General features: G+C 43.0%; 1 protein-coding gene across 1 annotated transcript in view; it reads left to right on the plus strand.

Moving 5' to 3' along the window:
• C5_1H1orf50 (chromosome 5_1 C1orf50 homolog) overlaps window positions 1-17,922 on the plus strand; it is a 98,522-nt gene that overhangs the window by 61,378 nt on the left and 19,222 nt on the right. Inside the window, exon 4 of the mRNA XM_078640991.1 lies at window positions 4,187-4,318. Within this exon, the coding sequence (XP_078497117.1) occupies window positions 4,187-4,318 (132 nt within the window). The remainder of the gene's footprint in view (window positions 1-4,186; window positions 4,319-17,922) is intronic.

A 17,922-nucleotide genomic window follows, 5' to 3' on the forward strand; every position in this document is an offset into this window, starting at 1 on the left:
GTTTTCCTATCTTTCTTATACTCTTTTATTTTCTGTATTTTTCTCTCTCTCTGGGTCTTAGTGTGATGATGAAACATACATTGAGGTCCTCAATGATGAGCTCTGGGGCCCAGCACCTGCAACCAATCAATCAATCAGGGGTTGATAAATCACCTGCGAGGGTCTCAAGGCGCTGGGGGTTATGGGGGGAAGCCTTGTTGAGTACTGGGGTCATCTGAAGGTCTTGAGGTCCTTCCTGAACTGTAACAGCATGGGAGCTTGCCGGAGGTCATTCCAGGCCTTGGCTGGGAGGCAGGAGAAGGACTTTTCTCCCGTTTTGGTCTTGGTCTTGTAGATGCGTGGAACGGTGGCCCGAGAAAGGTCAGCTGATCGGAGGTGTCTTTTGGTTGCGTGGAAGGAGAGGTGGTTGTTCAGGTATGTTGGTCCCGTGTTGTGAAGGTTCTTGTATGCATGAGTGAGGAGTTAGAAGGTTATTCTTCTTTTGACTGGGAGCCAGTGGAGATCTCGGAGGTATTGAGTGATGTGGCTGCGACGGGAGATGTCTATTATCAGTTTTGGAGTATGCGGAGGGTGTTGAAGCAGGTTGAGTATATGGCATTGATCTGGCGGTTCATTGTGAGCGATGAGTATAGTATGATAGTATGATGCCACGTTTTCGTGCGTGGTCTGTTGGGGGGGGGGGCGGAGTTCCGAAGGCAGCGGGTCACCAGGAGTCGTCCCATGTGGAGAGGGTGAAACCAACGATGAGGACTTCTGTTATCTTGAAGTTGAGTTTTAGGCAGCTGTTCTTCATCCAGGTGGCGATGGCTTTCATCCCTTCTTGGAAGTTGTGTTTGGTGATGTTGGGTATGTTGGTGAGGAAGAGGATAAGCTGGGTGTTGGTGTAGGAGATGACGTTGAGCCCGTGGTTTCTGACGATGGTTGCGAAGGGGACCATGTAGATGTTGAAGAGGGTGGGGCTGAGGGAGGATCCCTGGGGCACTCCACAGTGGGTCTCTGTTAGTTCCGAGAGGTAGGGCAGGAGTCTGACACGCTGAGTTCTGCCGATGAGAAATGAGCATACCAGTCTAGGGCTTTGCTGCGGATGCCGGTGTCGTAGAGTCTGGTGGCTAGGGTGTGGTGGGAGACTGTGTCGAAGGCGGTCGAGAGGTCAAGGAGGATGAGGGCTGCCGTTTGACCCTGGTCTAGGAGGGAGCGGATGTAGTCATTGGCGGCGAGTAGGGCTGTCTCTGTGCTGTGGTTGCTGCTGAATCCAGATTGGGAGATGTCCAGGACATTGCTAGCTTCGTTGTAGTTTGCTAGATGGGTGTTGATGGCCTTTTTGATGCCTTGGCTGCGAATGGAAGCGGGGAGATGAGCCTGAGGTTTTTGAGGTCCGTCAGGTCTGCGGAGGGTTTCTTCAGGGGGGGGTTACTTCAGTATGTTTCGAGTCATCGGGGAAAGTGGCGGTTTCGAAAGAGCAGTTGATCTTCTGACAAAATTTGGCTGTGATAGCCGCAGCGGCTCTGTGGAAGAAGTGGGGTGGACAGTGGTCTGACTGCTCTGGGGTGGAATGCTCCTCATGGTCTTTAAGATGTCTTCCGTCGTGAGTGGGGTCCAATTGAACAGGGTCTGTTGGGTGGTGGTGTTTGGAGGGCGAGCTGGAGCGGTGCAGAGGTCTTGGTTATAGAAGTTGGCATAGATCAACTTAATCTTGAGGTGGAAGTGGTGCTGAGTCTGTTGCAGAGGTCTTGGGAGGGAGGGACGACTACTGTTTTGCAGCAGGGTTTGACAAATTCATTGAGGATGGGAAAGAGTTCTTTGGTATTATGAGCATTGGTGAGGATTCTGTCTTGGAGGGATTTCTTCTTTGTGGATTTGATAAGTTGGTGGTGGCGAGCTATTTGTGATCCAGCGGTGGAGGTTGGGTGCTGCAGTGTTTGCACCTGGCGTAGTCGGTGGTGGGATGCTGATGAGGGCGGAGTTAAGCTGGTCTTCGCTGACTTTTTTCGAGCTTCTACGGGGAGGCGGCGGAGGTGCTTTTATACGTTATTTTTTTAAGGAGAAGTGGATGCAGTGATGAACTGTCCAGAGGAGTTCCGTTGTGTGGCTGAAGGAGACTGTTTCCTTCTGCGAAGACTGGGTCGAGTGTGTGTCCTACTGTGTGCGTGGAGGCGGTGACTAGTTGCTTCAGTCCTATTTTGGCAAGATTCCCTTAGAGGTAGGCGGTCTTAAGGTCATCATGGTTGTCCAGGTGGAAGTTTAGGTCTCCGAGTAAGATGTAGTCTATGGAGGCGAGGGTGTGGGGTGCGATGAGGTTGGTGCTGGTATCATTGAAGGGTGTGCGGTGACCGGGCGGCCTGTAGATGAGTGTTCCACGGAGAGTCGTTTGAGGGTTGGATCAAGGTTTCTGGCGCTGGTCATGGTCGGGTCGCGGACAGGCGCAGACGGGCTTGCCTTTGCGACCATACAGCGACCGTCATTAAGTAGGAATCGAGAGGCAGGAGAGGCAGAACAGCAGAAGAGCAAAGTGCTCTCCCACTGCACCACCAGGGATTAGGCACAGGCAAGAGCAGGGCCTCGAACACCCTGCAACAGTGAGCTCAGGGCTCAAGGGCAGTACTCGGTGGTGGAGTATCACGTGGGAGAGCACTCACCCTGGCCAGGACAGTGGTCTCTCTCTTCTTGCTGTGCAGCAGCCACCATTAAGTAGGGATCGGGGGGAGGGCAGGTCAACAGGGAACCGGGAAGGACACACTGAAGGGGGAGGGGCTGCGGGGGCAGCAGTGGCGGAGGAAAAGCACAGGGGGAAAATTACTCGGGATAAAAGGAAACAGAAAGAAAAGGAAACATAAAGAGAAGGAAGATTAAAATAGAAAGATAATAAGGAGGAAAGAGGCAGAACTGCAGAAGAGCAGAGTGCTCTCCCACTGGACCTTCAGGGATGAGGCGCAGGCAGGAGCCTGCAGGTGGAGGAGGGCCTCGAACACCCTGCAACTGGAGTCTCAGGGCTCAGGGACAGTACTCGGTGGTGGAGCTGCGCGGGGAGAGAGCAGTCGCACTGACCAGGTCCACAGTTGACATAAAATAGATGCATAAATTAAGCACTGCGGATGTATCATGATATTTGGTTTGACAGACGTCCAAAGAAGCAGCTAGTTTAAGCTTGATTTTTGGACAGACTATTTTCAGTTTTCAATGATGGTGGTCTCAATTTCTTGAAAGGTATACTGTAAACCATAAAAACAAATTGCTTCCACTTTTGTGCAAACACTAGACGAGCAGTTACAATGAGTATCTGGTGGATGCAGGTGTGGAATGTAGATTTGTTTGGACACTGGACTATATATCCCTATAGTTTAAAAAAAAAAAGAAATTGTACTGGTTACATAACATACCAGTTAGCGAAACGCAGCTTCTTCTGCAAGGTGAACCCCCATTGGGATGATCTGTTTTGTCTTTGAACAATGCAGGGCCTTGTAATGTTCAAGTTTGGCCTCCTCATGTTTTATTGTTGTGGTACGCATGTGCTTTTTGTGGTCATTTTTAGTAACTTATCATTTCCTGAATGTAACTATGTATTGAAAAACAAAAAAGTGAATTGATGAGCCCTATGGCATTGTTACCATCTAGCGTATTGCTTTACGTCAGACTTCACCCACGTGTGGCTCGTGAGCTACAGGTAGCTCATCAGCTACTTGTCATTAGTTCTCCTGGGTGCTGCCCAGTTCACAAAATTAGAAGCATGTGCTTGATCAAATTAATATATTTATGCCAAAATTGAAAAGTGTGTATTATACGAGATAAAAATGTGTGTATCTTTGTAAATCATAAGCTTCTGTGGGAGTAAAATCGTTGAATTTCCAAAATATATTTAAAGCTGATATTCGAGTGATAAAATATGCAGCCTCAGGGAAACTGATTACTAATGTTATTTTCTTGGTGCCGGGGGTATCACAGTTGTGGCTATTATATTTTACCCACGATGGACTAAGGTGACCACTGCTGGTAATTTTGCATACAAGGGCCAGTAATTTAATTTAATTTAGTTTCATGTGGTCACGATTTCTAGCTTGGCATGATTTTTACTCAATATAATTAGTTCTTTTTATAGAAAAGTTTGGAGACCTCTGCTATACGATAATAGTTACTACATGATAATAGTTAGTTATATTTTATAGATTTCTCTTTTTCCATTTCCAAAAAGGTCCTGGTAGAGGCAAAAAGAGACGCTGATCTTCATCATGCTGCCTGTAATGTTGTGAAGAAACCAGGAAATACATATTACTTGTACAAGAGAGAAAGTGGACAGAGATATTTTTCAATCCTTTCACCTAAGGTTTGTGTTTTTGCTTAAATAACATTAACAGCAGGCACTTTATGTGCCTCACCGTGTAGTATATGCAATTTGGACACATTGTTTGGCAAAACATTTATATTTGTGGTGTGATGTGTGACTTGTTAGCTCATGATTTGTACATTGAGCTGGAATTATTGCTGCGAAGGTCATCATAACTGGAAATATCAGTGTTTTTTTGTATTTGAATTGGAACCATAATTCCCCTTCAACTGCTGTTTAGCCCTAGATTATTATTTTTGTTGTTGCTATGATACGCCTAAGCAAATGGCTAGTTTAGATTGCACCCCTATCCTCCATACGAACTGGATTGGGCTTTATTAGGTCTGCAACAGGTTTTGGGTGCAAGATTGTGTTTTGCTTATCTTATCCCATTCACGCCCAGCAACACGCACAACTAACACAAACAGCCCACAGACTCTCTCTCTATCCCATTCACGCACGTCAACACGCACACGTTGACAACATTCAGACGTGCATCTTCCAAGCATACCCCCCCTGCCTTAGCTTCTCTCTCATTCATTCATCTGCACGTTTCTGCCTTTCACTCGCGGAAATACGCACAACAAACACAATCAGCCCACAGACTCTCTCTCCCACCCCCCCACACTCCCAGTCTCTCTCCTATTCACGCACGGCACGTAGCTTGACAACATTCAGACGTGCACTCTTTGTAAGCATACCACCCTGTCTTTCACTTGCAGAAACACGTACACCAAAACAAACAGCCCACAGACTCTCTCTGTTCCATTCACGCACGGCAACACGCACACGCGCGTGCCTCTTGCTTATCTTATCCCATTCACGCCCGGCAACACGCACAACAAACACAAACAGCCCACAGACTCTCTCTCTATCCCATTCACGCACGTCAACACGCACACGTTGACAACATTCAGACGTGCATCTTCCAAGCATACCCCCCTGCCTTAGCTTCTCTCTCATTCATTCATCTGCACGTTTCTGCCTTTCACTCGCGGAAATACGCACAACAAACACAATCAGCCCACAGACTCTTTCTCCCACCCCCCCACACTCCCAGTCTCTCTCCTATTCACGCACGGCACGTAGCTTGACAACATTCAGACGTGCACTCTTTGTAAGCATACCACCCTGTCTTTCACTTGCAGAAACACGTACACCAAAGCAAACAGCCCACAGACTCTCTCTGTTTCATTCACGCACGGCAACACGCACACGCGCGTGCCTCTTGCTTATCTTATCCCATTCACGCCCGGCAACACGCACAACAAACACAAACAGCCCACAGACTCTCTCTCTATCCCATTCACGCACGACAACACGCACACGTTGACAACATTCAGACGTGCATCTTCCAAGCATACCCCCCCTGCCTTAGCTTCTCTCTCATTCATTCATCTGCACGTTTCTGCCTTTCACTCGCGGAAATACGCACAACAAACACAATCAGCCCACAGACTCTCTCTCCCACCCCCCCACACTCCCAGTCTCTCTCCTATTCACGCACAGCACGTAAATGTAAATGTAAATGTACATGTACATGTAAATGTAAATGTACATGTATTTATATAGCGCAAATCACCGACACGGTATCTAAGCGCTTGCTTAGGGAACCCGTCCTGGTATTCCCCTGTGAGATACCCCGGCAGGGTATCCACAAGGTTAAAGTCAGGCATCCCACCACGAGGGGCCGTAGTGGAGATTAAGCAAGCTATTGCCCAGAGCCGCAGAGTGTGACCCCGTGAGTCGAGTAGGCACCGGAGCTAGAATTATCGAGTCCGTGGAATTTTTGAGCCCGAGACCCACCGAGGCGGGGAATCGAACCCTGGTCCACGGCCGATTTCAGCTTCCGGGTCTGCCGCCTCTAACCACTGAGCCACACTTCTCCACTTAGCCACACTTCTCCACGTAGCTTGACAACATTCAGACGTGCACTCTTTGTAAGCATACCACTCTGTCTTTCACTTGCAGAAACACGTACACCAAAACAAACAGCCCACAGACTCTCTCTGTTCCATTCACGCACGGCAACACGCACACGCGCGTGCCTCTTGCTTATCTTATCCCATTCACGCCCGGCAACACGCACAACAAACACAAACAGCCCACAGACTCTCTCTCTATCCCATTCACGCACGGCAACACGCGCAACAAACAGCTCACACAGAACACAGACTCTCTCCCATTCACGCACGTAAACACGCACACCATAGCTTCTTTCTCATTCATCTGCACGTTTCCCCCCCCCCACACGCTCTCCCATTTACGCACGGAAACACGCACACCATAGCTTCTCTCTCATTCAGCTGCACGTTCTCCCACCCCACCTTCTACTTTTATTCCCGCTTTTCTCTGAAAACATTTTAAAACAGAACCAACAGTCCCCAGACTGTTTCACATTCATGCACGCCATGTGCTTCTTCCTTCTCCCCTCTCTAAGGTGGGGAGGGGGCGAGAGCAAAACGTCTGGGGCCTAACCACCCCAGGAGACTGGATTGCTTTCATCACAGTCGTAAAGATTCTAATCTGTTGTCGGCCTTCCGCTGTGAAATGCAAATCTAAACTAAAGGGACCGAAAGTCACCTTCTCACCGAAAACCATAAAATACAAAGGAAGCAACTTTAGAAACACTATGTAAAGCACCACGTTCTTTTAGACATTCTATTACATGCAGGTAAAATGGTATTTTGTTATTTGTACGTTTGTTAGTGCAAAGTTACACACCAAACACCCATAGCACCATCCGCAAGTGCCTGCTTAGGCCATGCACACACACCAACACTGCAAATGCATAGAAATTTTACGTGTAAATGCAAATATAAACTAAAGGGAGCGAAACTCGCCTTCTCACCGAATACCATAAAATACACGGGAAGCAACTTTAGAAAGACTGTGGAAAGCAACACGTTCTTTTACACAATCTATTACATGCAGGTCAAATGGTATTTTGTTATTCTTACGTTTGTTCGTGCAATGTTACACAACAAACCTGCATAGCACCAGCCGTAAGTGCCTGCTTAGGCCATTCACACACACCAACACTGCAAATGCCTAGACATTTTTTTTTACGTGTGCGGAATAAGAAAAATACCACATTCAGTATGAACCAAAAAAAAGGTACTAGGATTACGCGAAACACTTTTGTATTTGTATAATAGTGTTGTGAGTGCTGCTTTAACACTTAATCACACGTTTTATAGCCATATTTTGAAAAACCTCAATCGTTCAAATATTCTGGGACTATCCACAGCCCTCACTCCCACTGCACACAGGCCTCACTCAGTGCACACAGCCTTCCATCACACTGCACAAAGTCTTCGATCGCACTGCATACAGGCCTCACTCACTGCATACAGCCGTCACTCAGTGCACACATCCCTAACTCACCCCGGCCGTAAGTGCACACTTTCACCACATATTTTAACGTGGCACACACAATAACAGGTATAAAAGCATGCTTTTTTGCGGTTGAGTAGTGCAGTAGTGTTGATGAATGAGGCTGTTGTGGTGCTAAGTACGGCTGTGGTGGTGCAGAGTGATGCTGTGTTGGTGCTCAGTGGTACTGTGGGGGTGCAGAGTGATAATGTGGTGTTGCTGCGTGGTGCATTGGTGGGGCTCAGTGATGCTGTTGTTGTGATAAGTGCTACTGTTGTGGTGCTGAGTTATGCTGTGGTGGTAATCAGTGAACACCAACACAGCAGCACTCATCACCAGCACAGCACCAATCATCACCACAACAGCATTACTCGGCTCCACACTAACATCACTCGGCAACACAACAGCATCACTCCACACCACCACAACAGCATCATTCAGCACCACCACAATATCACTCTGCACCCACACAGCAGCACGCAGCACCACCACAAGCACCACTCTACAACACCACCACAGCAGCGCTTTACACCAACACAACGCCATTCACAAGCGACATATTGACAATAGGCACCACTCACCACCCGTCTAAAATTAGACAGAACAACTCCGCACTATTGCAAGCTTCTTTCGTATATAGAGGCCACATAACACCATTGCAAGCTTCCCTACAATACAGAATACAGTCAGCAGCATTGCACCATTTACAGTTGTGTGTCAAGTGAGCTCAGTGCACTGTTTTACGATACATTACACCAGGCACACACACACCACCAGCCATCAGTGCACGCTTTCACCAGGCACACACACACACCAACAGCCATCAGTGCACACTTTCAACAGCCATACACACCACCGGCCGTAAGTGCACACTTTCACCACATGTTTTAACGTGGCACACACAATAACAGGTATAAAAGCATGCTTTGTTGCGGTTGAGTAGTGCAGTAGTGTTGATGAATGAGGCTGTTGTTGTGCTAAGTACGGCTGTGGTGGTTCAGAGTGATGCTGTGTTGGTGCTCAGTGGTACTGTGGGGGTGCAGACTGATAATGTGGTGTTGCTGCGTGGTGCATTGGTGGGGCTCAGTGATGCAGTTGTTGTGATAAGTGTTACTGTTGTGCTGCTGAGTTATGCTGTGGTGGTAATCAGTGAACACCAACACAGCAGCACTCATCACCAGAACAGCACCACTCATCACCACAACAGCATTACTCAGCACCACACTAACATCACTCGGCAACACACAAGCATCACTCAAACACCACCACAACAGCATCATTCAGCACCACCACAATATCAATCTGCACCGACACAGCAGCACGCAGCACCAACACAAGCGCCACTCAACAACACCACCACATCATCACTGTGCACCAACACAACATCATTTACAAGCAACATATTGACAATAGGCACCACTCACCACCAGTCTAAAATTACACAGAACAAATCAGCACTATTGCAAGCTTCTTTCGTATATAGAGGCCACACAACGCCATTGCAAGCTTCCCTACAATACAGAATACAGTCAGCAGCATTGCACCATTTACAGTTGTGTGTCAAGTGAGCTCAGTGCACTGTTTTACAATACATTACACCAGGCACACACACACACACCACCAGCCATCAGTGCACGCTTTCACCAGGCACACACACCAACAGCCATCAATGCACGCTTTCATCAGGCATACACACACACACACCACCGGCCGTAAGTGCACGCTTTCACAACATGTTTTAACGTGGCACACACAATAACAGGTATCAAAGCATGCTTTGTTGCTGTTGAGTAGTGCAGTAGTGTGGATGAATGAGGCTGTTGTTGTGCTAAGTACGGCTGTGGTGGTGCAGAGTGATGCTGTGTTGTTGCTCAGTGGTACTGTGGGGGTGCTGAGTGATAATGTGGTGTTGCTGCGTGTTGCATTGGTGGGGCTCAGTGATGCAGTTGTTGTGACAAGTGCTACTGTTGTGGTGCTGAGTTATGCTGGGGTGGTAATCGGTGAACACCAACACAGCAGCACTCATCACCAGCACAGCACCACTCATCACCACAACACCATTACTCAGCACCACACTAACATCACTCGGCAACACACCAGCATCACTCCACACCACCACAACAGCATCATTCAGCAACAACACAATATCACTCTGCACCGACACAGCAGCACTCATCACCACCACAGCACCACTCATCACCACAACAGCATTACTCAGCAGACAAACGTCACACAAAGAGAACATGGACAGTGCATACATACTAAGTTTAAAAAAAAAAAAAGATCACAAAACAAAGGCCAATGCATAGCGGCGACACGAGCCAGATACGGGCCAGACACGAGACAAACACGAGCCAGGTGCGAGATAAAACAAAAACCGGGTGCCAGATAAAGCAAAACTAAAGTACAGGACCCGGATACAAGGACGACACGCGCAAACATCAGTCAATGCATGGCCAAGATACGAGCTAAAGACGAGCCAGTGATAGCATGGAAAAGGACAATAATCAGAGACGAGCCGGACACAAGCCAAGTGAGAGCCAAAAACGAGCCAAGTCCATGATTACATTAACATCACACAAAGGAACTGTATACAATTTAGTGTACAAAATCACAAAGGCACTCTTTAATTATATTGAAATAAATAGCAATTACCTGTCGATCGTAGCAGCTCAGTCAGTGAAGTGTAGAGATCAGACAAACAACACACAAAGAGAACATAGACAGTGCATACATAATAAGTTTTACAAAAAAAAGAAAACATCACAAAAAACAGGGCAATGCATAGCGGCGACACGAGCCAGATACGGGCCAGACACGAGCCAAACACGAGCCAGGTGCGACATAAAAAAAAACAGGGGTGCAAGCTCAGGCGAAAATAGACTACAGGACCCGCATACCAGGACGACACGCGCAAACATGAGTCAATTCATGGCAAAGATACGAGCTAAAGATGAGCCAGTGATAGCATGGAAAAGAACACTAAGCAGAGACGAGCCGGACACAAGCCAAGTGCGAGCCAAAAACGAGCCAAGTCCATGATTACATTAACATCACACAAAGGAACTGTATACAAAAAAGTGTACAAAATCACAAAGGCACTCTTTAATTATATTGAAAAAAAAAAAGCAATTACCTGTCGATCGTAGCAGCTCAGTCTGTGAAGTGTAGAGATCAGACAAACGTCACACAAAGAGAACATAGACAGTGCATACATACAAAGTTTTACAAAAACAAGAAAACATCACAAAATAAAAAGGGCAATGCATATTGGCGACACGAGCCAGATACGGGCCAGACACGAGCCAAACACGAGCCAAGTACAAGATAACAAAAAAAACAGGGTGCAAGTTAAGGCAAAACTAGAGTACAGGACCCGGATACAAAGACGACACGCGCAAACATCAGTCAATGCATGCCGACGATACCAGCTAAACACAAGATACAATAAAAAAAAAAAAATAGGAAAACATACACAAACACAAACATCGCAATAAATTGTACACAATGCACAAAAGGCAAATAGTAGTCATGTACATTATTAAATCCACATTTCACAAAAAAAACTAGATACAATAAAGTAGAACAACACCAAGAACTCAATATGAAAAGATATAAAGAAATAAGGAGACTTACCTGTATGTCGCTTCAAAACCGTCAGTGAAGTATAGAAATGTCACAAGCGGTAGCCAAACAGGACCCGGAAAATGAATAGCTGTAAATGCAAATAAATAAATTTAAAAACATCTACAAAATAAATTTAAATACATTACATCAACAGACAAAAGTTTGTCTTACCTGCAGAACTTCACAAAAGATATACGTAACTGATGTTTACGTGAAAAACGTGCCCCACCCGTGCCGTATTTAAATCAAGTATTCCCCGTATTAAATTATACATCGCACTTTCGGCACATAAAAAAAAAAGAAATATCGACAAATATTTAAACAAAATAAGATTACAGCTATATAGCAAGAGAAAAAGGAATACACAATATATTAAAAAAAAAGATTTAAATATATTTTGGAAAATAACTTACCTGTATGTTGCAGCAACTCGGCCATTAAAGGATAAAGATATCAGAAACTGTACACAAACATTAAATACTTACAAATTTACAAAATAAACAAAAATACATCAGAAACAAAAACATTATTTCATTAATTGTAACGCACCAAAAATTCTCTTACCTGTAGAACTTGCCGGAAGACATTGGTAACTGACGTTTACGTAGCCAAACCGGACCCGGACAGTGAATAGCTGGAAAGGACAAAAAAATATCAATAAAGTACATCTACAAAAAAAAATACAATACATTACATCAACAGACAAAAGTTGTTCTTACCTGTAGAAGTTTGCAGAAGATATCGGTAAATAACGTTTACGTAAAAACCGTGCCCCACCCGTGACGTATTACATTCAAATACTCCCCGATTAAAATTATGATTAGCACTTTCGTCAAATACATAAACTACTAATATCAGAAAACATTTTTAACTAATAAAATGACAGCTAAAAAGGAAGACACAAAGTAATACACAATATATTGAAAATCTATATACAAATGTATTTAAAATTTTTTTTACCTGTATGTTGCAGCAACTCGCCCATTGAAGTTGAGAAATATCACAATCAGTACACAAACATTAAACACCTACACATTTCTAAAACATTACAAGTAGATCACAAACAAAAACATTATTACATTAATTGTAACAAACCTAATTTTCGCTTACCGGTCGAATTTGGCAGAAAACATCGGTAAGTGACATTTACGGAGCAAAACAGGACCCGGACAGTAAAAAGCTGTAAATGCAAAAAAATTAAAATAAATAACATCTACAAAAGAAATAAAAATACATTATATCAATGGACAAAAGTTGGTCTTACCTGCAGAACTTTCCAAAATATATCGGTAACTGACGTTTACGTGAAACACGTGCCCCACCCGTGCCGTGTTAAAATCAAGTACTCCCCGTATTCAATTATGAATCGCACTTTCGTCAAACAAATAAAGTAGAAATATCGCAACAAAATTATAACAAATGAAATTACAGCTATAAGGCAACACAATAAATAATACACAATATAATAAAATAGTCGAGAAAAAAATAAAAATAAAAAATTACCTGTATGTCGCAGCAACTCGGGCATTAAAGTGTAGAAAAAGCACAAACAATACAAAAATATTACATACTTACAAATGTTAGAAATATCAAACATACCCCAGGAAAAATAACATTCTTACATTAAACAGAAACGCAATATCACACAACATAAAAATTTAACACTTACCTAAATGTCACAAGCGGTAGCCAAAAAGAACTCGGACAGTGAACAGCTGGAAATAAAAATAAAAATAAAATAAAATCATATACAAACATCAGAAAAACACTTTACATGAACAGACAAAACTTACTCTTACCTGTAAAAATTTGCGGAGCATATCGGTAACTGACGTCGCAGCAGAGACGGAGAAGTATCGAAAAGGCACAGACGGTCTAAACAGAACACAAAGAAGGAATACTTAATAAAAAGTATACAAAAAAAAACATTACATCAAAAACAAAAACATTACATTAAATTCAATAAAAACAAAACTTACCTGACACTGCGAAATACCCGCATATCTGAAGCACAACATGCATGCAATATTGCAGTCTATTATTCCATTCAAATTATTTACGCAAAATGAATCACAAAGTACATCCTAATAAACAACTTCACAATGAAATATGCATCAAAACACAACGCAAATAAAACAATAATACATTTATCAAAATAAAACCAATACTTTATAAAATTAAAAACAATACTCTACATACGCAACGGAAAATACTGTCCATAAATATCAAAAGTACATAACAAACGATATAAACATAGCAATATATTAAATAGGAAAGAAATAAAAACATGGCACTTCAAAAAATTAAGGAAATTCGAGAGCTAATCACAAAGTATATACACAAAATATAACAAGGTAAAAAAAATTCGGATACACAACACATCAAAAAATTACATTGCTATATATTACATTTCAAAACATTAAAATTAATAGCACATCCACAGTTTATAACCTTACAGAACTATATTTTAATTACATACGGTAACAAATAAAACAGTCGCCATACAAAATAGTCAAGAATACATCCAAAACATTAATCAAATTAGTAAAAATATAAACACAAGCAATAATACATTCATCATAATATAGGAAATATTATAAAAATTTAGTCTTACTTGTCAAACGACGCAGCAACAAGACCGGAAGAAGAACACGCCTTTCCCACGCGAAGATTCACGCCGATCCGGGAAATTCCCCGTTGACGCACGTCAAACGCAACGCTACGTCACCAAACGTAGCGCTGCGATTGGCTGAAAATTACGTCACGGGAAAACTAAAATAAAAACTAACAAAAGACTAGAACGCTAGATTCCATTACGTAAGGAACGTAAAGGGAATACATAGCATCCGCCATTTTGAAAAAAAAAAAAAAGGAATACAGTTATAATACATTAACAGCACACATATACAAATAAAAATACACACATACACACTCAAATTACATAAAAACAAAAAATTAAAACATGCAAAACACTCACACTCACACAACATCAAATCTGCTACATCACATACAAACATCACACAATAAGCATAACGCAACAACATACAATACACTCATAATGTTAAAGGAAAGCATTACACTTCAACACCACAACACTATTACACACCACCACAGCAACACAACAGCACAACTCTGCACCACCAAAGCAACACTCAGCAACAACACAAATACACTCAGGAACACCACAGCACCACTCTGCACCACCACAGCATTACACGACACAATACACCATAAGTCAGCACAACAACAGCACCACTCAGCTCCAACAGAGCACCACTCAGCAAAACAACAGCATCACTAAATGCAACTACAACATCACTTCACACCACCACAGCACTACTCAGCACCAGACGAGCATCACTCTGCAACACCCCGCCATCACTCAGCGCAACACTAGCAACACTCAGCACCACCACAGCATCACTCATCTCCACCCAAAAAAACATCAGCACAACACCATCATCACTCAGCAACACACCAGCAATGCTCAGCACCACCACATTATCAATCAGCAGCCCAACATTAACACTCAGCGCCACAACAGCACCACCACACCACCACTCAACACCACCACAACAACACTCAGCACCACCACTGCATCACTAAGCACCAACAAACAAACAGCACAGCACCACTCAACACCACAAAAGCAACACTGTACACCAACACAGCACCACTCAACAAAAACAATGCATTACTCAGCACCACCCCAGCATAAGTCAGCACAACAACAGCAACACTCAGCACCACCACAGCACCACTCAGCACCACACCAGCATCAATAACTAACAAACTAGCATCACTCTACACCACCACAGCACCACTGAGCAACAGCACGGCAGAAATCACCACCACCCCACCATCACTCAGCGCAACACCAGCATCACTCCGCGACACACTACCATCACTCAACGCAACAACAGCATCAGTCAGCACCAACACAGCATCAGTCAGCAACACCCAGAAATAAACATTAGTGTCACCCCAGCATCATTCAGCACCAACGCAGCACCACTCAGCGCCACCACATTATCACTCAGCAGCAACACATTAACACTCAGCACAAAACCAGCACCACCACAGCACCACTCAACATCACAACAACACAACTCAACACCACCACAACATCACTCAAAGCAAAGACCATCAACACTCAGCACCGCACCACCATCACTCGGCAACACCACAGCACCACTCTGCCCCACTACAGCATCACTAAGCACCACCACAACACCACTAAGCACCACCACAGCAACAATGAACACAAGCACAGCACCACTCAACAACACACAAATACCACAAAAACACTCTCCACAACAACAATATTAATACAAAGAATAACAAATTAAATCTACAACACCACTGCACCACTAAAAAGAAAGGCAGCATCAGTAACAACAACAACAGCAAAATTCAGCACCACCACAATTCAGCTAACTATAAACTCACAAAAAGAAAAATTACAATACAAATCAAAGGCAACACTCAAATAATAATTGACATAAACAATATAACACAACACTACAAATCCACCCTCAAAATACAATCTCCAACTACTACCTCAAAATCCACTTCACCACTACAAATTCACACTCAAAATCCTTACTCAAACACCAGCATCAAAATCTACACTCACTCAATCTATCGGCATACACAGACACACAACACTACTACAAGACCCTCTCTCTAACACTATACCAACATCACTCGCTATACCAGCCTAAATCACTCTAACGCCTTCTATAATTACATGTTTACCTGTCTTCACCCGTACTAATCTGATGATCTATTCCTGAACTTCATTCTTTAAGTCCCAGTTCTCAGCAAAGATGCAATGTCTCAATATTTAAAGCGTTATTACTAAAGTAAAAAAAAAGAATTATTACACTTTTGATATTCATTTTTAAACCAAAAATAAATAAATAAACATAATCTTTACAAAATCAGATTACAAACGTTTAATATAGTGCCTTTATAAATTACAATAACTATTAGGGAAGTATTAATTACTTTTAAAATTTAAAAGCCGGACAGCCACATTTATAAAGGTAAAATCGGCTTGCAAAGGGACAGATTCGGAAAATCTGGCTCTTTGCGAGCACTTTCATTGCATTTGTGATTCATCATCCAAAATGCAATATTCGCAAAATCAAAAATTGCAAAATTGCATTTAATTAATCTCTATTTGAGATTCCTTAAATGCAATTCATTAACCCATTTAAAATTAGGAATTCACAATTTTTGGACACTATTTAACGCGAAGTCTGACTTTGTGGTAAAAAGCGAAAAATTAGAGTTGGATGTTACACACACACATGTCCTTTGGACATGTGTGTGCGCAACACCAGTGTAAATCAACATTTGAGGGGTGCTACAGGTTGTCCTTTGGACACCCTGACACCCTTAAATTACTTTCTTATTTGCGATTCGATAATTGCTAATCGCAAATAACGATTGACTCACCATTCATTCCTATGTGCCTATGGAGTCATTCCTTTATTGCGATTAGCAATTAGCGAATCACAATTAAGGAAGATGTACAAATCACTATAAATTTTACAATTTATACATGCATCCCGTTTTGCAAATATTTAATAGCGATTCCTTAATAATCGCTATTAAGGACTTGCAAAACAGGAGCATAACGAATCTGGGGGATTGTTATTATATAAAAAAAAAAATTTTTTTGCTACTTGAAAAAGGTCTACAGAACATAAAAAATTAATACTTTTACAAAACAAATAGCTCAAACTTTCCTACTGCGAGACCTATTGGCAACGCCAGTGCTTGTTTTCTCTTTCATTTGTGCCAATCAGCCAAGGAGAGATGCAATTAAAAACAAAGGAGTCAAAATTTGATAATTTGCTTATAATTGTGGAAGTGTTTGATAAATGCCCATGGTATTTGACTGACAGTTAGCATAGTCTTCTGGTGAGGCAGTTTTTGTCAAGCACCATTGAGGAGGGTCCACAAATACACCAGTTAAGGCTAATTTAAGAATCAGCAGTCTCATGCACATCAAACAAAGGGTGGGGCAAAATTTAAAGGGTGGCAGAGCCATTGAGGAGGGTGCAAAAACACAACAGTTAAGCCTAATGTAAGACTCAACAGGTTTCATGCACATCAAACAAAGGGTGGGACAAAATTACAGGGTGGGTAAAAAATAAATAAATAATTTGCTCATAGTTTTAGCACTGTTTCAAAGATCCGCTAACACTTTGCAAACTTATAGCTTACTGCTGATATTTTGAGTATTACGCAATACAACAAGTGGGCGCACATCTTAAGGGGCATTAAAAATCTTAGTTTGAAGATAGCTTATGTTCTGTTTAATGAATTGTATGAAATTGTGCTGTTTGTTAGCAAGGTAAGCCCAGTGCAGGAATCTGTGGTTTCAGTTAGATCAGGTAAGAGGGGGGAGGGGGAGTGGTGGGGTGGGGGAAAGCTAAAGGGAGAGTGGGGTTGCAAAAAATGATTTGCTAATAGCCTAGGTGCCATGTGATATTTTCTGATCTATTGAGTTTCATACAGTACCATCAAGGGGGTGATAAATAACTTTGGCACGCGCACATATGCGCTCCATTTAAATTTATCAGCAATTT

This window comes from Lissotriton helveticus, chromosome 5_1 (genome assembly GCF_964261635.1).
Source record: "Lissotriton helveticus chromosome 5_1, aLisHel1.1, whole genome shotgun sequence".
Taxonomy (NCBI): Eukaryota; Metazoa; Chordata; class Amphibia; order Caudata; family Salamandridae; genus Lissotriton; species Lissotriton helveticus.